The sequence below is a fragment of the Globicephala melas genome, chromosome 4 (assembly GCF_963455315.2).
Source record: "Globicephala melas chromosome 4, mGloMel1.2, whole genome shotgun sequence".
Lineage (NCBI taxonomy): Eukaryota > Metazoa > Chordata > Mammalia > Artiodactyla > Delphinidae > Globicephala > Globicephala melas.
The window spans coordinates 117,078,273-117,095,221 of NC_083317.1; the positions used below are offsets into that span (position 1 = coordinate 117,078,273).

The 16,949-nt window shown below is 36.0% G+C and overlaps 1 protein-coding gene across 2 annotated transcripts in view; it reads left to right on the plus strand.

Moving 5' to 3' along the window:
- Nucleotides 1-16,949, plus strand: part of HLTF (helicase like transcription factor) — a 59,791-nt gene that overhangs the window by 9,902 nt on the left and 32,940 nt on the right. For both annotated transcript variants that reach the window (XM_070045498.1, XM_030873278.3), the window contains exons 3-8: nt 6,388-6,554; nt 7,795-7,928; nt 8,485-8,582; nt 10,208-10,282; nt 10,441-10,632; nt 14,000-14,095. In XM_070045498.1, coding sequence (XP_069901599.1) covers nt 6,388-6,554; nt 7,795-7,928; nt 8,485-8,582; nt 10,208-10,282; nt 10,441-10,632; nt 14,000-14,095 — 762 coding nt within the window. The remainder of the gene's footprint in view (nt 1-6,387; nt 6,555-7,794; nt 7,929-8,484; nt 8,583-10,207; nt 10,283-10,440; nt 10,633-13,999; nt 14,096-16,949) is intronic.

Sequence of the window (16,949 nt, forward strand, 5' to 3'; positions counted from 1 at the left end):
CCAGAGGTCTCTTAGTCTGTCTTCGTTTCTTTCCATTCTTTTTTCTTTAGTCTGTTCTGCAGCAGTGAATTCCACCGTTCTGTCTTCTAGGTCACTTATCCATTCTTCTGCCTCAGTTATCCTGCTCTTGATTCCTTCTAGTGTAGTTTTCATTTATTTTATTGTTCATCTGTGGTTTTTTGTTCTTTAATTCTTCGATGTCTTTGTTAAACATTTCTTGCATCTTTTCGATCTTTGCTTCCATTCTTTTTCCGAGGTCCTGGATCATCTTCACTATCATTCTGAATTCCTCTTCTGGAAGGTTGCCTATCTCCACTTCATTTAGTTGTTTTTCTGGGGTTTTATCTTGTTCCTTCATCTGGTATATAGCCCTCTGCCTTTTCATCTTTCTGTGAATGTGGTTTTTGTTCCACAGGCTGCAGGATTGTAGTTCTTCTTGCTTCTGCTGTCTGCCCTCTGGTGGATGAGGCTATCTAAGAGACTTGATGAGAGGGACTGGTGGTGGGTAGAGCTGACTGTTGCTTTGGTGGGCAGAGCTCAGTAGAACTTTAATCCACTTGACTGTTGATGGGTGGGCTGGGTTCCCTCCCTGTTGGTTGTTTGGCCTGGGGCAACCCAACACTGGACCCTACCTGGGCTCTTTGGTGGGGCTAGTGGCGGACTCCGGAGGGCTCACGCCAAGGGGTACTAACCAGAACTTCTGCTGCCAGTGTCCTTGTCCCCACGGTGAGCCACAGCCACCACACGCCTCTGCAGGAGACCCTCCAGCACTAGCAGGTATGTCTGGTTCAGTCTCCTATGGGGTCACTGCTCCTTCCCCTGGGTCCCGATGCGCACACTACTTTGTGCCCTCCAAGAGAGGAGTCTCTGTTTCCCCCTGTCCTGTCGAAGTCCTGTAATCAAATCCCACTAGGCTTCAAATTCTGATTCTCTGAGAATTCCTCTTCCCATTGCTGGACCCCCAGGTTGGGAAGCCTGACGGGGGGCTCAGTACCTTCACTGCAGTGGGTGGACTTCTGTGGAATAAGTGTTCTCCAGTCTGTGAGTCACCCACCCAGCAGTTATGGGATTTGACTTTACTGTGATTGCACCCCTCCTACAATCTCATTTTGGCTCCTCCTTTGTGTTTGGATGTGGGGTATCTTTTTTTGGTGAGTTCCAGTGTCTTCCTGTCGATGATTGTCCAGCAGCTAGTTGTGATTCTGGTGTTCTCATAAGAGGGAGTGAGAGCACATCCTTCTACTCCGCCATCTTGGTTCCTCCTGGCACAACAATCTATCATCTTGCTTTGGTCATTGATTTCTCTTTTACATTCTGTTATCCTATTTTCCTTAGGTCCATTTTATTTTATTTTATTTTTGCATTCTTGATTCGAACACTTAATTTTAATGTTAATAATAAAAGTTTTTAATCTTTTAAACGTTCTTCAAAGTACGACATTGGCTGTATCACCTAAGATTTGTTATGTAGTATTGGCATTATTAATTTTTAACTTTTGTAAAATGTTTTCAATTTGCTTATGTTTACATTTTTTATGTCTTGACCCATGAAAATCTTTATTTTATAATAAAGTAGATTATTTCTTTTCCATTCTATTCTAAAAGTATTGTTATAATTAGTCCTATTTCTGTCTTTTTGTTGTCATCGTAATCTTGTTTTACTAATATATCCTTTTTTGTCATGTGCTTGGATCATGTTTTCTTTGTTTTTATAGTCTCAACGTTTTGCCCTACTTTTTTTGGTTATATATTTTCTGGAATTTGCATATCTGGTTTAACGAAGATCATGCTATAAGCAGTGGCAATGGGGAGGTGGTCTGGTAGAGAACAGAGCTATGCCTCACAGAATATCTTCAAAGAGGAATTATTAGAGAGAATTATTAGAGAGGAATATTTGTCTGATAATCTGGTTGGTCAGGCTGTAGTATCTTGAGTCAGTAAACAGATGCTGGGAGAGGTTTAAAGCAGGTTTCCTGTGTATTTTTCAGGAAGTTAAAAAAATTTAGGTAATTCACGTACCATAAAATTTATCATTTGTAAGTGTACGATTCAGTGGTTTTTAGATATTCACAAGGTTGTAAAACCGTCCGCACTGATTCCAAAACATTTTCATCATTCCCAAAACCCTGTACCCATTAGTAATCACTCCATATTACTCTCTCCCCTTAGCCCATGGCATCCATCAATTTATGTTCTGTTTCTATGGATTTACTTAACTCTAGACATTTCATGTAAATGGAATCATAGAATATGTGGCCCTTGGGTCTGGCCTTCATTTCCGCCTTCTTTTGTGTTAAATCTTTTGTGTTAAATATTTCCTAGTGTACCATAGTAGTTCCCTGGTTGTTTCTTTATTATATATTTTGAGTTGTTTTCTTAGTAGTTGCCCTTGGGAATTACTAACATCTTAATTCATAAGAATCTAGTTTGGATTTATGGCAACTTAATTTCAATTGTTTATAAAAACCTTGCTTTGAGATAGTTCCGTTGTCTTCCTTCCTACTTCTTTATGCTGTTTTCATACAGATTAATTCTTTATATACATCATATGTTCATCAATACAGGTTTATAATGATTATGTCCTTTTAAATCAGGAGGGAAAAGTTACAACTAAAAAATTTTATACTGTCTTTTATATTTACCTGTGTAATTACCTTTACCTGTGCTTTTTATTTCTTCATGTAGATTCAAGTTACTGTCTAGTGCCTTTGATTTCAGCCTGAAGGTCTTCTTTTAATATTTCTTGTAGGGTAGGTCAGCTAGTGATGGATTCTGTCAGTTTTTGTTTATGTGGGAACTTCTTAATTTCTTCTTTATTTTTGAAGGATAGTTTTGACAGATATAGAATTCTTGGTCGAATTTTTTTCTTTTAGCACTTTGAGAAGTTATCCCACTGTATTCTGGTCTCCATGGTTTCTGGTGAAAAATCAGATGTTAATCTTACTGAGGATCCCCTGTATGTAATGAGTTGTTTCTCTCAGTTGCTTTCAGTGTTCTTTCCACAGTTTGATTTTGATGTGTCTGGGTTTGAATGTCTTTGAGTTTTTTTTACTTGGAGTTTGTTGAGCTGCTTTTTTTTTTTTTTGCGGTATGCAGGCCACTCACTGTTGTGGCCTCTCCTGTTGCGGAGCACAACCTCCGGATGTGCAGGCCCAGCGGCCATGGCCCACGGGCCCAGCCACTCCATGGCACGTGGGATCCTCCCAGACTGGGGCACGAACTCATGTCCTCTACATCAGCAGGTGGACTCTCAACCACTGTGCCACCAGGGAAGCCCTGTTGAGCTTCTTAAATATGTAGATTAATGTTTTTTCATCAAATTTGGGAAGTTTTTAGCTATTATTTCTTCAAATATTCTCTCTACCTCTTTTTCTCCTCTCCTTCTGAGACTCTCATCATGTGTGTGTTGGTATGCTTGCTGTTATCCCACAGGACCTGTTCATCTTTCTTTTTTCTTTCTGTTCCTCAAACTATAACTGTTCCTCAGACGTTATAGTCTCAGTTGACCTGTCAACAACTTCATTGATCTTTCTTCTGCCTGCTCATATCTGATGTTTGAGCCTCTCTAGTGAATCTTAGACTTTAGTTAACTACGTACATTTTGACTCCAGAATTTCTATTTGGCAAGACAGTTCTCATGCTTTCCTTTAGTTCTGCAGACATGGTTTGCTTTAGATCTTTGAACATATTTAAAATTAAAACTTAAGCTTTTTTCTAGTAGGTCAAGCATCTGTGCTTCCTTATGGGTAGATGATTGATAGATTTTTTCCTTTGTGTGAGCTGTACTTTCTTGTTTCTTTGCATGTCTCTCTTGTTGTTGAAGAGTAGACGTTTTGAATAATATAGCAACTCTAAATCATATGATCCTGTAATCCCACTCCTGGGCATATATCCAGAGAAAACTGTAATTCAAAAAGATCTATGCACACCAATGTTCATTGCAGCACTATTTACAATAGCCAAGACATGGAAGCAACCTAAGTGTCCATCAACAGATGGATGGATAAAGATGTGGTATATCTATACAATGGAATATTACTCAGCCATAGAAGAGAATGAGATAATGCCCTTTGCAGCAACATGGATGGACCTAAAGATTATCATAATAAGTGAAGTAAGCCAGACAGAGAAAGATAAATATCGTATGATATCACTTATATGTGGAACCTAAAAAAATAATACAAATGAACTTATTTACAAAACAGAAATAGATCCACAGACATAGAAAACAAACTTATGGTTACCAAAGGGGGAATGGGGGGATGGATAAATTAGGAGTTTGGGATAAAATATACACACTGCTATATAACCAAGAAGGACCTACTGTATAGAACAGGAAACTATATGCAATATTTTGTAATAGCCTATAAGTTGAAAGAATCTGAAAAAGAATAGATTTTATATATATCTATAAATTATATGTGTATATATGTATATGTGTATGTACTTATATACATGTATAACTGAATCACTGTGCTGTACCCCTGAAACTAACAATAGTATAAATCAACTATACTTCAACTAAAAATATCTATATGTGATGATGAATGTGAGCTTAAAAAAAAATAATTTGGCAGCTCTAGAAATCAGATTCTTCCTTCTCCCCTGGATTGGTTGTTGCTGATTTTGGTTATTGTTGTTTGTTTAGTAACTTTTGCTAAATTAACCCTGTGAAAGTCTTTGTTGTGTCTGGCCACTGATATCTGTATTTGGTTAGCTTAGTGGTCAGGTAATGACTGAACTAGAACCAGTAAATTTCCCAGTCTTTACTGAGAGGATCTGTGTGCATTTGGGGCACTCCTTCAACCCTCAGCTTGGCAGTTGACAGCTCTGCCTTAGCCTTTATTTCCTGCCTGTTCAGAGCTTCAAGTTTAGCCAGAGGTGAGAGCTTAAGACCTTCTCAGGTCTTTCCTGAACATATTCACAGCCCTGAGTATGCATACAGCCCTGTGCTTGCATTTGGCGTTCTAGATTTCCAGGAATATGTTGGAGCTTTGAACATCTTATTCTCCGCTTTTTCCTCTTAAGCCCTTTGGTTATTGTTTTGTTTGCCCTAGCTGTTACCCACTGCCTGTAAAATTGTTTTTGACAAACACCCACCCAAGGGAGAACGTTTTATGCACTGAGTAAGCTCAGAGGTCAAATAGAAACAGCTTTGCAAGTGGGGGTCTTCTAGGGAACCACCATACAGGTCAAATAATGACAATTCTATAGGAATAAATCTTTGAAATTCTGCTCCAGTGTGCTCACTCTGGTAACTGCTAGGCTGTACTAAGAAGTGCAGCAGTTGTTATTTTTAAAGACTATCGTGTAACTGAGAGCTGGAGATGAGACTAGGGCACTGATATTCAGCTGTTTTCTTGAATTAAGACTCCCCAGGTTTCTACAACCCTTTGGTTAGTTTCCAGAGTTCTGAAAAAGTTGATTCAAACAGTTTTTGCCAGTTTTTTCATTGCTTTTATTATGGAAGAGAGAATTTTTGGAAGTCCTTACTCTTCCATTTTCAATTATGTCACCCTCAGGCAATTTTTTTTTTTTGCGGTACGCGGGCCTCTCACTGTTGTGGCCTCTCCCGTTGCGGAGCACAGGCTCCGGACGCGCAGGCTCAGCGGCCATGGCTCACGGGCCCAGCCGCTCCGCGGCATGTGGGATCTTCCCGGACCGGGGCACGAACCCGCGTCCCCTGCATCGGCAGGCGGACTCTCAACCACTGCGCCACCAGGGAAGCCCACCCTCAGGCAATTTTTAATTAAGTGGAATCAGATAATGGCATGAGTTGAAGGCTGGATGTATTTTCTTGTTCCAGTTCCATTCTCTCTTATAATTAATGCCTTTTAACCCTTTGAGATTCTGGAGAATTTAGGCTTAGGAGCCGGCCTGCCTGGATTCAGATCTAGCTCTGCTACTTATTAATTTTATGACCTTGGGCAAGTTACTTAACTTTTCTGTGCTTTAGTGTCTTCATCTGTAAAATGGAGATAATGATAACACCTACCAAAAGGGTTGTGACAGTTTTAAAAGTCAGTCTTTGTAATGTACTTAGAACAATGTGTGGCCCATAGTAGGCACTCAAGAGATTACCTGTTTTCGAAGTTATAATGTTGAATAATTTTAGATAATGTGCATCTGTTAGTTTTGATTGTATTTTTTATATATCAAGGATTTGTTAACTTCCAATGAATATAAATTAGGAAAATATTGTAAAAGAATTATTATAAAATATGTTAATATTTCTATAGAAATATGAGTCCAAGAAAATGTGCATTTCTTACATGTGTTATTCAGTAAGCATTAAAAAATGAATGGAAATCCCAGATAAAGTATGATGAAGAAAGGTATCATTATATGTTTATTATTTATAATAATATCTGTTTATTATCTTTATTAGGTTAATAATAATGAAATGGTTGCATTGCAACGAGAACCCGATAACCCTTATGATAAGAATGCAATTAAAGTAAACAATGTGAATGGAAATCAGGTCGGCCATATAAAGAAAGATCTTGCAGCTGCCTTGGCCTATATCATGGACAACAAATTGGCTCAAGTTGAAGGGTAATGCACTTTTGGAGTTCAGTTTTAATAATTGTGAGTTGTAGTGATCTTTGAATGTAAGGGTATGTAAAGTTGCCCTGACAACTTTTGTTGCTATACCTTTAGTATGCATTCAATAAATGTTTTAATTCTTCTTTCATCTGCCTGCACTACCCTAGCCATCAAATAGCTGTTCCCTCACTTTCGTGGTAAATTATTACCATGGAGAAAAATAGACTTTGGTTCAAATATTAGAAAGTCCACACCATCTTTTAAGAAAAAAGCTTTTTTAAAAGCCTTTTAGTGCATTGATTTGAGAAGTTTGGAAGTGTTTGTTTAAATCAGGTTGTAAGCTGATAGCCTGTGATCAGATGTACATGAGTTTGGTTTTGCCTACACAGTGTTTAATTTTTTTTTCAGTTATTTCCGATATTCGAATATCTGGACATTCTACATTTTATGCATATTAATTTTTCCCTAATTATACAAAATTATTTATAAATATTTCTCTTGATAAATGGAAGATCTGGTAATGCAGGATACTTATTTCCACATGACGTCATTTGATTGGCGATTAAGTAGCAGCTGTTGCATTATCTAGGCATATACCTTCTTAGTTCTACCACCTGTTCCTTTTTTAAATCTCCCAGTCTCTTTGGTTACATTTTCTCTTTTATGCGTTTGTGTCTGTGACCTCAATTTTAGTATATTAGTATATTAGATATATTTAGGATATTAAAAGGTGAGTTTGGAAGATAAATATTTAGCAGTGTCTTCTCACTTGTTTACTTGTTTTCTCCTTCCTCAGTTCATCACGTTTTTCAGATATTGAGAGTAAACTTTCAGTGAATCCAGGATCAGAAATAGTTCTTGGAAATCCTTCCCCATGCTCCCAGAATGGGTTGCTGCACTCAGTGGTTCTGTTAGTGGAAGCTCTGCCTTCTGAATTAAACTTGCTAATTAAACTTGCTATTTACCTATCTTTTGATCTTGGTAATAGGCTAACTACGCATTTAAACACTTTTACCTCACCTGAGTTTCTTCTGGCATTCTGGTCCTAAAAACTGCCTTTTCTTCTCGTTATTGTTGGTCCTAGTCCGTGTCCGTTTTCTTTCTAGTCTGCTCAGTTAGTTCCTTTGTGTTTTGCTTGCATGCAGAATTTGAATGTGGCAGTTATTTAACAAGATTTTTAATGAGACTTAAATGTAAAAAAATAACACTTCTAATTTCTCTTTTTTTTTTTCTTTCTTAATTATAATAGGGTAGTTCCTTTTGGTGCAAACAATGCTTTTACCATGCCTTTGCATATGACTTTTTGGGGAAAAGAAGAAAATAGAAAAGCAGTTTTAGATCAGTTGAAGAAACATGGATTTAAATTGGGTCCTGCACCAAAAAGTAAGTTCAGGGTTTAACCTACTATTATTGTGATATTGTTAAGATGCTGGAATTGTAAAACATTTATTCTCTTAAGTAATACCTTGAATTTGGGTGGCTAAATTAATTAGTGCTGAAGGCTCCAAGTTCTTTTGTTAGGAATCTTTTTAAGGAAATCCTTGAATTTTTTTTCTCTTTATTTTGAAATAACTATAGATTCATAGGAGGTTGCACACATACACAGAAAAATGTGCAAGGAGGTCCCTCCCCTAACTTCCCCCAGTGATAATATCTGGAAATCTCTGATTTTAAACATTCTCTTTAATAAGTTACAGACAATAAGAATCTCCTAATAGAGAATGAAAAAGTATTATTTGTTTTTCAAAAGTTTGTTTAAATAATGTGGAATTCTTCTAATGTATTTTTTGAATAACCTAGCAGATTTAGTTTTAAAATTTTTAAAACACATATTAAGGGAATTTTTAATTCAGCTTATTAGACAAGCTTTAAAAGCTATTTACTAAAAGATAATTTATTTCATTTGGTGATTTTATTCTTTTCATTTTGTAAATTATAGCTTTAGGATTCAGTTTGGAAAGTGGTTGGGGCTCTGGAAGAGCGGGACCAAGCTATAGTATGCCAGTTCATGCTGCAGTACAGATTACAACTGAACAGGTGCACTTCTCTTTTATTTCGTAACTAAAAGTGAAGAGTGAAATTTAAATGCTGAAGGTTGATGTTTAAAAATATAAGATAAATATGCATCTGTTAGTATTAGTGATATTTATATTGTTATGGAACATGTAGAATAAATAAAATATATTGCAAATATTTATGTAGAAAGAAAGCAGTGATAAGGAATATGTCCACATACATGCATTCATATATACATTGAAACACACACATTGCTGTATACACCTGTGATGTTTTACTCTGTTTTGATGTTTTTGTATTATTTGAAATTTTTAAAATAGCCATAATTTTTAAAAAGTTGAAGCTTGAAACTTAACTCCTTTCAGGAAGGTTGCAAATGCAGTGCTAAAAAAACTAGTTCTGAATCTCTGGCCTTAGTCTATTTCTAACTTTGTCTGCTTTGTGATCCAGGATACTGTTATGCTGGGTTAGTTTGGGGAAAAAAGGTTATAAAGTAAATTAATGCAGATCAATCTACCAATTACATCAAAATTTTTTTTGTCTCTACTCATCAGTGTTATTAGTCTTTTTATATTCTAACTGTAGTTACTGTACTTTCCCTGCTCATTGTTAGAAGGGCTTGAGCCTGTGTCTGTCATTCTTTTTTTTTTTTTAATTTATTTTATTTTTGGCTGCGTTGGGTCTTCATTGTTGCACGCAGGCTTGCTCTAGTTGAGGCAGGCAGGGGCTACTCTTCCATGCGATGCGCAGGCTTCTCATTGCAGTGGCTTCCCTTTGTTGTGGAGCATGGGCTCAGTAGTCGTGGTTCGCGGGCTCTAGAGCAGTCTTAGTATCTGTGGCGCAAAGGCCCAGCTGCTCCGTGGCATGTGGTATCCTCCCGGACCAGGGCTTGAACCCATGTCTCCTGCATTGGCAGGCAGATTCTTAACACCTGCGCCACCAGGGAAGCTCTTGAGCTTGTGTCTGGTGGGTAAACCCCAGATTACCTCTCCTCACTTTTTAGATTTGGCCTGATTTCTTCTGGGCTGTTGCTATGTATTTATTTGCTAATTTACAAAAGTAATTATAATATATATATGTTACTGTATGATTGGACTAGATCAGTTTAAAGAACCAACTAAAGATTAGCATAAGATTGAAATTATCCTAATATTTTGTAGCACATAGCAAATTTCTGATTGCAGTAATAATCAATGAAATGTCCGAAAAAGTCAAATATACTTGGTAGGATCTGCCAAAATGGTTTGAATACAGCTAATAGAATCACAGAATTTCAATGGCAGAAGGAACCTTAGAGACACTCTAAATCTAGTTCATCCCGTTTCTTTTGTGGTAATAAGATACAGGGCCATATAGATTAAGTGTCTTGCCCAAAGTTATATAAAGGTTTTTTTGTGACAGAGTTGTGACTGAAACCCAGGACTTAAAACTCTATCCTGTATTCTTTCGACTGTAACAGTTACCTAAAGGATCTATTTATTCTGCCATTATTGAGCAGCGTAGTATCTCAAAGAATTAATTTATTTTATGTACCTTTTGGTATTCGACTCTTTTAGTTAATTAAATGACTTGAAATCTCTGAATTAAGTGCAATTATTGTTTGAATTGGTTTGTTTCATAATGTTTCTTATTGCTGTTTGTTGTAGCTTAAGACAGAGTTCGACAAATTGTTTGAAGATTTAAAGGAAGATGATAAAACTCAGGAAATGGAACCAGCTGAGGTACTGAGCCAGTATTTTCTATTTAAAAGTATTTGGAATTTAAAAATACGGTATTAATCTATACATTTTTCATCACAAGATCAACTTTTCTAGATTCTGCATGGGGTAAAAGAAAGGGCTTATTGTATTTCTATTTATAACGTTTCTTTTATTTATAGGCTGTTGAAACACCGTTGCTTCCACATCAAAAACAAGCTCTAGCTTGGATGGTTTCACGGGAAAACAGTAAAGAACTTCCACCATTCTGGGAACAGCGAAATGACTTGTACTATAACACAATAACAAATTTTTCTGAAAAGGACCGACCAGAAAATGTTCATGGAGGAATTTTAGCTGATGATATGGGTTTGGTAATTATATTTTTCCTTGAGTTAATAATGTTTTATTTTGTAACTAAGATTTTATATGAAGTAATTTTGAAGTAGATAGAGATGGGAATATGTTGGTGCCAGTTTGGGACTCGATATCACTGTGAGTGTAGAACATAATTTTTCCTGTGGTTTTCACTTAAAATAATGCTGAGCTTTTTTTTTTTTTTCTTTTGGCTTGTTTGCCTAAGGTACAATTAAAATAATTGGCAGTAATGATATAAACATGTGTTTTTCAATTTTCTTTTGAAATTCAGGGTAGCTTATCTTTCATGGGTTTTCTTAGAGAAAAGATATGATTCCTTACACCAGCAGTTTTTATACTTTTTGGTCTCAGCAGCTCTTTATGTTCTTAAAAATTATTGAGGATCCCAAAGAGTGTCTGTCTTTGTGGGTTATCTCTATTACTATATCTATTAATATTTATGGTACTAGATATTAAAATTTTTTATTATTTTAAAAATAACAGTTAAAAAACTCATTATGTGTTAACAGAAATAGCATATTTTTCAATGAAATGTACTCCAAGACAAAAGCAATTTTGATGAGAAGACTGGCACTGTTTTACATTTTTGCAAGTCTCTTTAATGTTTGGCCTAATAATTGACAGCTGAATTCTCATATCTGTTCTTTCATTCATTCTGTGTGATACGTTGTTTTTGTTGAAGAATACAAAGAAAATTAGTCCTCATGCAGATATGTATTTGAAAGGGAGTATTTTAAAAGACTTTTTAAGATAACTAGATTTTCTTTGCTACAAGAAGATTAAGCAAATATTAGTTTATTAAAGGTTAATAATTATAATGTGGAACTTTTTTGTTTTTTGGCTGCACCATGCGGGATCTTAGCTCCCCGACTGGGGATCAAACCAGTGCTCCCTGCATTGGGAACACAGAGTCGTAACCCCTGGACTGCCAGGAAAGTTCCTATAGTGTGGAACTTAAAAAATCATATCAATGAACTTTTTATACTTTGTTTCATTAATATCCATTGGTGTAGCTTGCACGTTGAATGGATATTTTACCCATGCATGGTTTTCAGCATTAGGTGTTGCTCATTTGGAATATACTGGTTCACTGAGTTACACAGATCTGCCAAATGTTGATGCATTTCATTATACAATGCAAAAACATTTACATTCATTGATACTACTGCTGATCTTATTAGAAAGGCATTTACATTTGGGAAGCTTTTCTACTCATAGTGTTGGATGCAAGTTTTCTAACATAATTTTTGCTTGAAAGCTCAAATTTTATCATTAACAACAAACACTGTCAGTTGTTTCCTTTGGAGTTGATAGGCTCATTTTATTCATTTTTTTCAAGAAAATGTCTGCCACTCAGTCATGAATAACTAGTTATCAGTCATTCTTTCAAGTTAAAATGGTGGTACTTGAAAGTGACGATGCATGGTATGTAGTTCGGCTTGTAATTCAGTCTCACAAGTGATTTTTCTCTAGATAACCTTCATATTTTGGTATGCAAAAGAAGTATTTTGTGTACTTGCCATCTTCTTACACAGAATATTTAAAACGTGTATACTTAAGAGGTGAGATTTGGTAAAATGAATGTGTACTGCTTTATCAAGAACATTCTTTTTGTGGGCTTCTTAGTTGCAAAGTGCCGGCTCCTTAGTTGCAGCATGTGGGCTCCTTAGTTGTGGCAGGCAGGCTCCTTAGTTGCAGCAGGTGGACTCCTTAGCTGCGGCAGGCAGGCTCCTTGATTGTGGCATGCGAACTCTTAGCTGTGGCATGCATGTGCGATCTAGTTCCCTGACCAGGAATTGAAACCAGCCCCTAGCATTGGGAGTGTGGAGTCATATCCACTGCGCCACCAGGGAAGTCCCTCAAGAACATTCGTAAAGAGCATTCTTAAAGTGAAACTGTTTCTTTGGTTTGTCTTTTTTTTTTTTTTTAACTGTATGTGGCAGTTAAAAATACAGTGACCACTAGTATAATGTAGTGCCAACTGCTTTGTGTCATGCTAAGGCAGCAGCAGTTTTACCCACCATTGCTTTCTGTGGAATTACTACAGATATCAACACAAGTAAGGTCTTAGTAGAATTATTAAAATAGTTTTGACTGCACATACTTCTGAAAGGGTCCTGGGGAGCTCCTAGGACCTGTGGACCACACTTTGAAAACTGCTGCTTTACAATGCTTTCAACTTGAAAGAGGTTTATTTCTATTCTATGTTGCTATTTATAAATTCAGCTATGGAAAATAATGAAAATTTTCATGATTCTGTTTTTAAAAAATGCACAAGAAATATCTTGTCCTGTATGCTTTATTGGTAAGGTGTATAGTCTTTAAGTCTTGGAAATATCTTTAAATGAAATTTAATAAAGTAATTATCTTATGTCCATACTGGGATTACTAATCATTTTAAGTTAGCTCTGAATTACATGGCAAGCAAGTAGTTGTAGTTTTGTGATAAAGTTATTAGTTCAGGGTTAAATGTGACATTTAAATGGCAGTCATTCAATAAAGTGACATTTCCCTAAAAACATACGTTTATGGAAAACTTACATACTTGTACTGCTAGCTGCTCCAGCTTAATTCATAGTAATCAAAAACTGGAAACAATCTAAAGGTCCACCAACAGGTGAATGCACAAATAAGTGTGCCATGTATGCATATACAACGGAATATTACTCAGCAATAAAAAAACACAATGAATTGCTAATAAGCATTTCTCTATATTACTCCATTCTTCTTAAGGAACAACTTATACCAGCTCATGTCACCACATGTTCTGAATCAGGTCTGGGCCTAAAATTGTATTGAGCAGAAGAAACTAAACAAAGAGTACATTGAGTAATTCCATTTATATCAAGTTCAAAGGCAGGCAAAATTAATATATAGTGATAGAGACAAATCAGCTGTTGTCTGGTACAGAGGTGGGGAGATGGACTGCAGAGGAATACAGGGCAACTTCTAGGTGATAAAATTTTTCTGTATCTTAATTGTGTGGTGGTTACACCAGTGTATACAGTTGTCAAACCTATCAAACCATACACTTTAAGTCTGTCAATTTCATTGTATGAAAATTATACCTCAATTAAAAAAGGATTAAAAAAATAAAATGACATTTCTCAATGATGCTTACAGTATTTTACACAGTAAATTATTTAATACTCCTAGTAATATGGCATGGTAAAGCATTTACTAACTTAATGAATGAAATAACTTCACTAATATGTATATTATTTAGTATAATAATTAGCATACTTCTCTGGCCCTGAATGCTGTTTGATATTTTCTTACTTGATTTAAATATTAGTTTCGGAATGTTGTCTGGTCAACGGGGTTTCAGAATCTGACCATTTTTCTTTGTAAAACATTTTAAAGGGCAAAACTCTGACAGCCATTGCAGTGATTCTTACCAACTTCCATGATGGCAAATCTCTTCCTATTGAAAGAATTAAGAAAAATCAGCTGAAGAAGGTGAAGTATTAGTGTGTTTTTTCGAAAGTCTCTGGTTTATTGTAAAACCTTTTAATTTTGTCATTAAAAAAATTATTGCCAGAAAATTGATAATATCTGGTTTTTAGAGATATGATGAATGGCCTTTCTCATGTGTTGCTGGTAAGAGTGAAAGTTTATGCTACATTCTTGAAGGCAATTTGGTAATGTGTATCAAAAGCCTTAAAAGTGTTTATAATCTTTGATTCAGCAATGCCATTTCAAAGAAACTAAAGAAGTTATCAGAAATGCATTTTTTCCAAAGAGAAAAATACAAGTCTATTTCCCCAGCATTATTTTAAAGGCAGAAAAGAAATACCTGTCAATAAGCTAACAGTTAAATTATGATACAACCATAAAATTTAATATTATGCAACTACAAAGTCCTCTTTTTGAAGAATACTTCCATGATCTTTTTTAGTTAAAAGGCCAGGTACACCTCTGTGTATAGAGTTTGAGTCTTCATTTTGTAAATACACATTTATATACGTCTAAGTGTAGTCACACATACTGTGTGTGCCAAAATGTTAATAGTGATAATTATGTCCTAATGATGAGAGAATGGGTGACTATTCCTGATGCTTAATTTGTGTATATTTTTATATATAGCATATATACACATAATACATGTATATTCAGTTTCTAAGAATTAATAATGAATTAGTTTTGTAGGGAAAATAAATGTTATAAGAATGAAATGGTTGTTCTTCATTCTCAGCTGAAAATCCAAAGAACTTAAAGTAGGAAGTAACTAGGTGCAAGGTGTATGCAAAATATCTCTTTTTTGGACTTTTCTCTACTGTTCTTATTTTTTACTTTTCAAAGATGCTGCATATCACTTTTCTACAACTGTTTATTAAGATTCTATTTTATTAATTTCTGCGCTTAGTTGCATTTGCTTCTTCGTACTTTTAGTGGGAGTTTAACTCTGTTGTTAATGTCTAAGATTCAGTTCCCTACCCTGAATAGTCCAGTGCTTTCCACGTCTGTCCTTTCTACATTTAGTTATTAAAACTGAAGAATAGCACCTAAGACTACTTACAGCTTCATTGTCAGTTACCAATTAAAAAATTATTATCAATAAGGCTTTCCCTTTTTGTCCAAGATCAGCCATGCATTTAACATGTTATGTAGTAGGAAGGTTTTAGGATATTTAGTTTGCTATATTAGTTGAAATTGAGGCTGAAAATGTGATTTCCAGCTAAGCATTTATTGCAACAGAAATTTCATTATTTCAGATAGATTTGGATATTCCAAGCTTACAGAGTGAAGTGTTATTACATTTCATGAGATTGGAGCATAGTGTGATTTGATAGGTTGGACTTTATATCTTTGAACTCTATGAAGAAAAGGCTTACTAAGAGTCATTTAATATGAAATGAATAATGTAAAGGACATCCTTTATTTGTAGATAAACTTTAGAATTACTTTTTGCATACTATTTAATATAATATAAATGATTGTACTGATTATTGAAGACTGGGTAGAATGATGAAAGGTATTTTTTTTAAAGTGACAAACCTTTTTTTTTTTTAAATAAATTTATTTATTTGTTTTTGGCTGCGTCGGGTCTTCGTCGCTGCGTGCGGGCTTTCTTTAGTTGCGCCGAGCAGGGGATTACTCTTCGTTGCAGTGTACGGGCTTCTCATTGCAGTGGCTTCTCTTGTTGCGGAGCACGGGTTCTAGGCGCACGGGTTTCAGTAGTTGTGGCTCGCGGGCTCTAGAGCGCAGGCTCAGTAGTTCTGGTGCACGGGATTAGTTGCTCCACAGCATGTTGGATCTTCCCGGACCAGGGCTCGAACCCGTGTCCCCTGCATTGGCGGGCAGTTTCTTAACCACTGAGCCACCAGGGAAGCCATGAAAGGCATTTTTAACATCAGTTTCTTGAAGCTAATGCTTTAAAAAGTTAATTATCTAAATAACTTCTAGTTACATATCTCTAAAAATGGTACATCTTGGATTTTTAATTTATTTAGACTCATACCATTGGAAGGGGATGGATTTTCTTTTCAACCACATTTTAAGTAAAACATAAACTCTAATGAGATTTTGTAAGATGTTTAAATTTCTATTTTTTAAAAAACTAAAATAAAATATCCTTTATTGGCCCTAATTCTAGGCAAAAATTACATTGTACTCCTGCTAACCAATCCTGAACACCACTCTGAGGTTTTGATTCAAAATATGACCTACCTTTCACAATATGACCTACCTTTCTTTTTATTTTTTGTAAATTTATTTATTTATTAATTTTTGGCTGCTTTGGGTTTTCATTGCTGCGCGCGGGCTTTGGCTGCTTTGGGTTTTCATTGCTGCGCGGCGAGCGGGGGCTACTCTTCCTTGCGGCGTGTGGGTTTCTCATTGCGGTGGCTTCTCTTGTTGTGGAGCACGGGCTCTAGGCGCACAGGCTTCAGTAGCTGTGGCGCATGGGCTTAGTTGCTCCCCGGCATGTAGGGTCTTCCTGGACCAGGGCTCGAACCCGTGTCCCCTCCATTGGCAGGCAGATCCTTAACCACTGGGCTGTCAGGGAAGCCCCTACCTTTCTTTTTACACTGGAAGAATTAATTTAATTAAACCCAATTTTATTTGTCATTCCTACCTACAGAATCAAGTCTAGAATTAAAAGTAAGATTAGAGGAACCCTGCCCTACTAGACTCAGTTGAAAATATTTCACAGAGAAGTATAAAATTTTACTTTTATAGAAGTTCTTGTGCTCATGTACACATAGTTGCACTTTGAAACAAAGAACACATGAAGGGAAAAGGACAAAGTCAGAGTTGGCAGGGAAAATCCCTGATAGAGTAAGGGAGGAGGCATTCTGAAACCTGACTATTT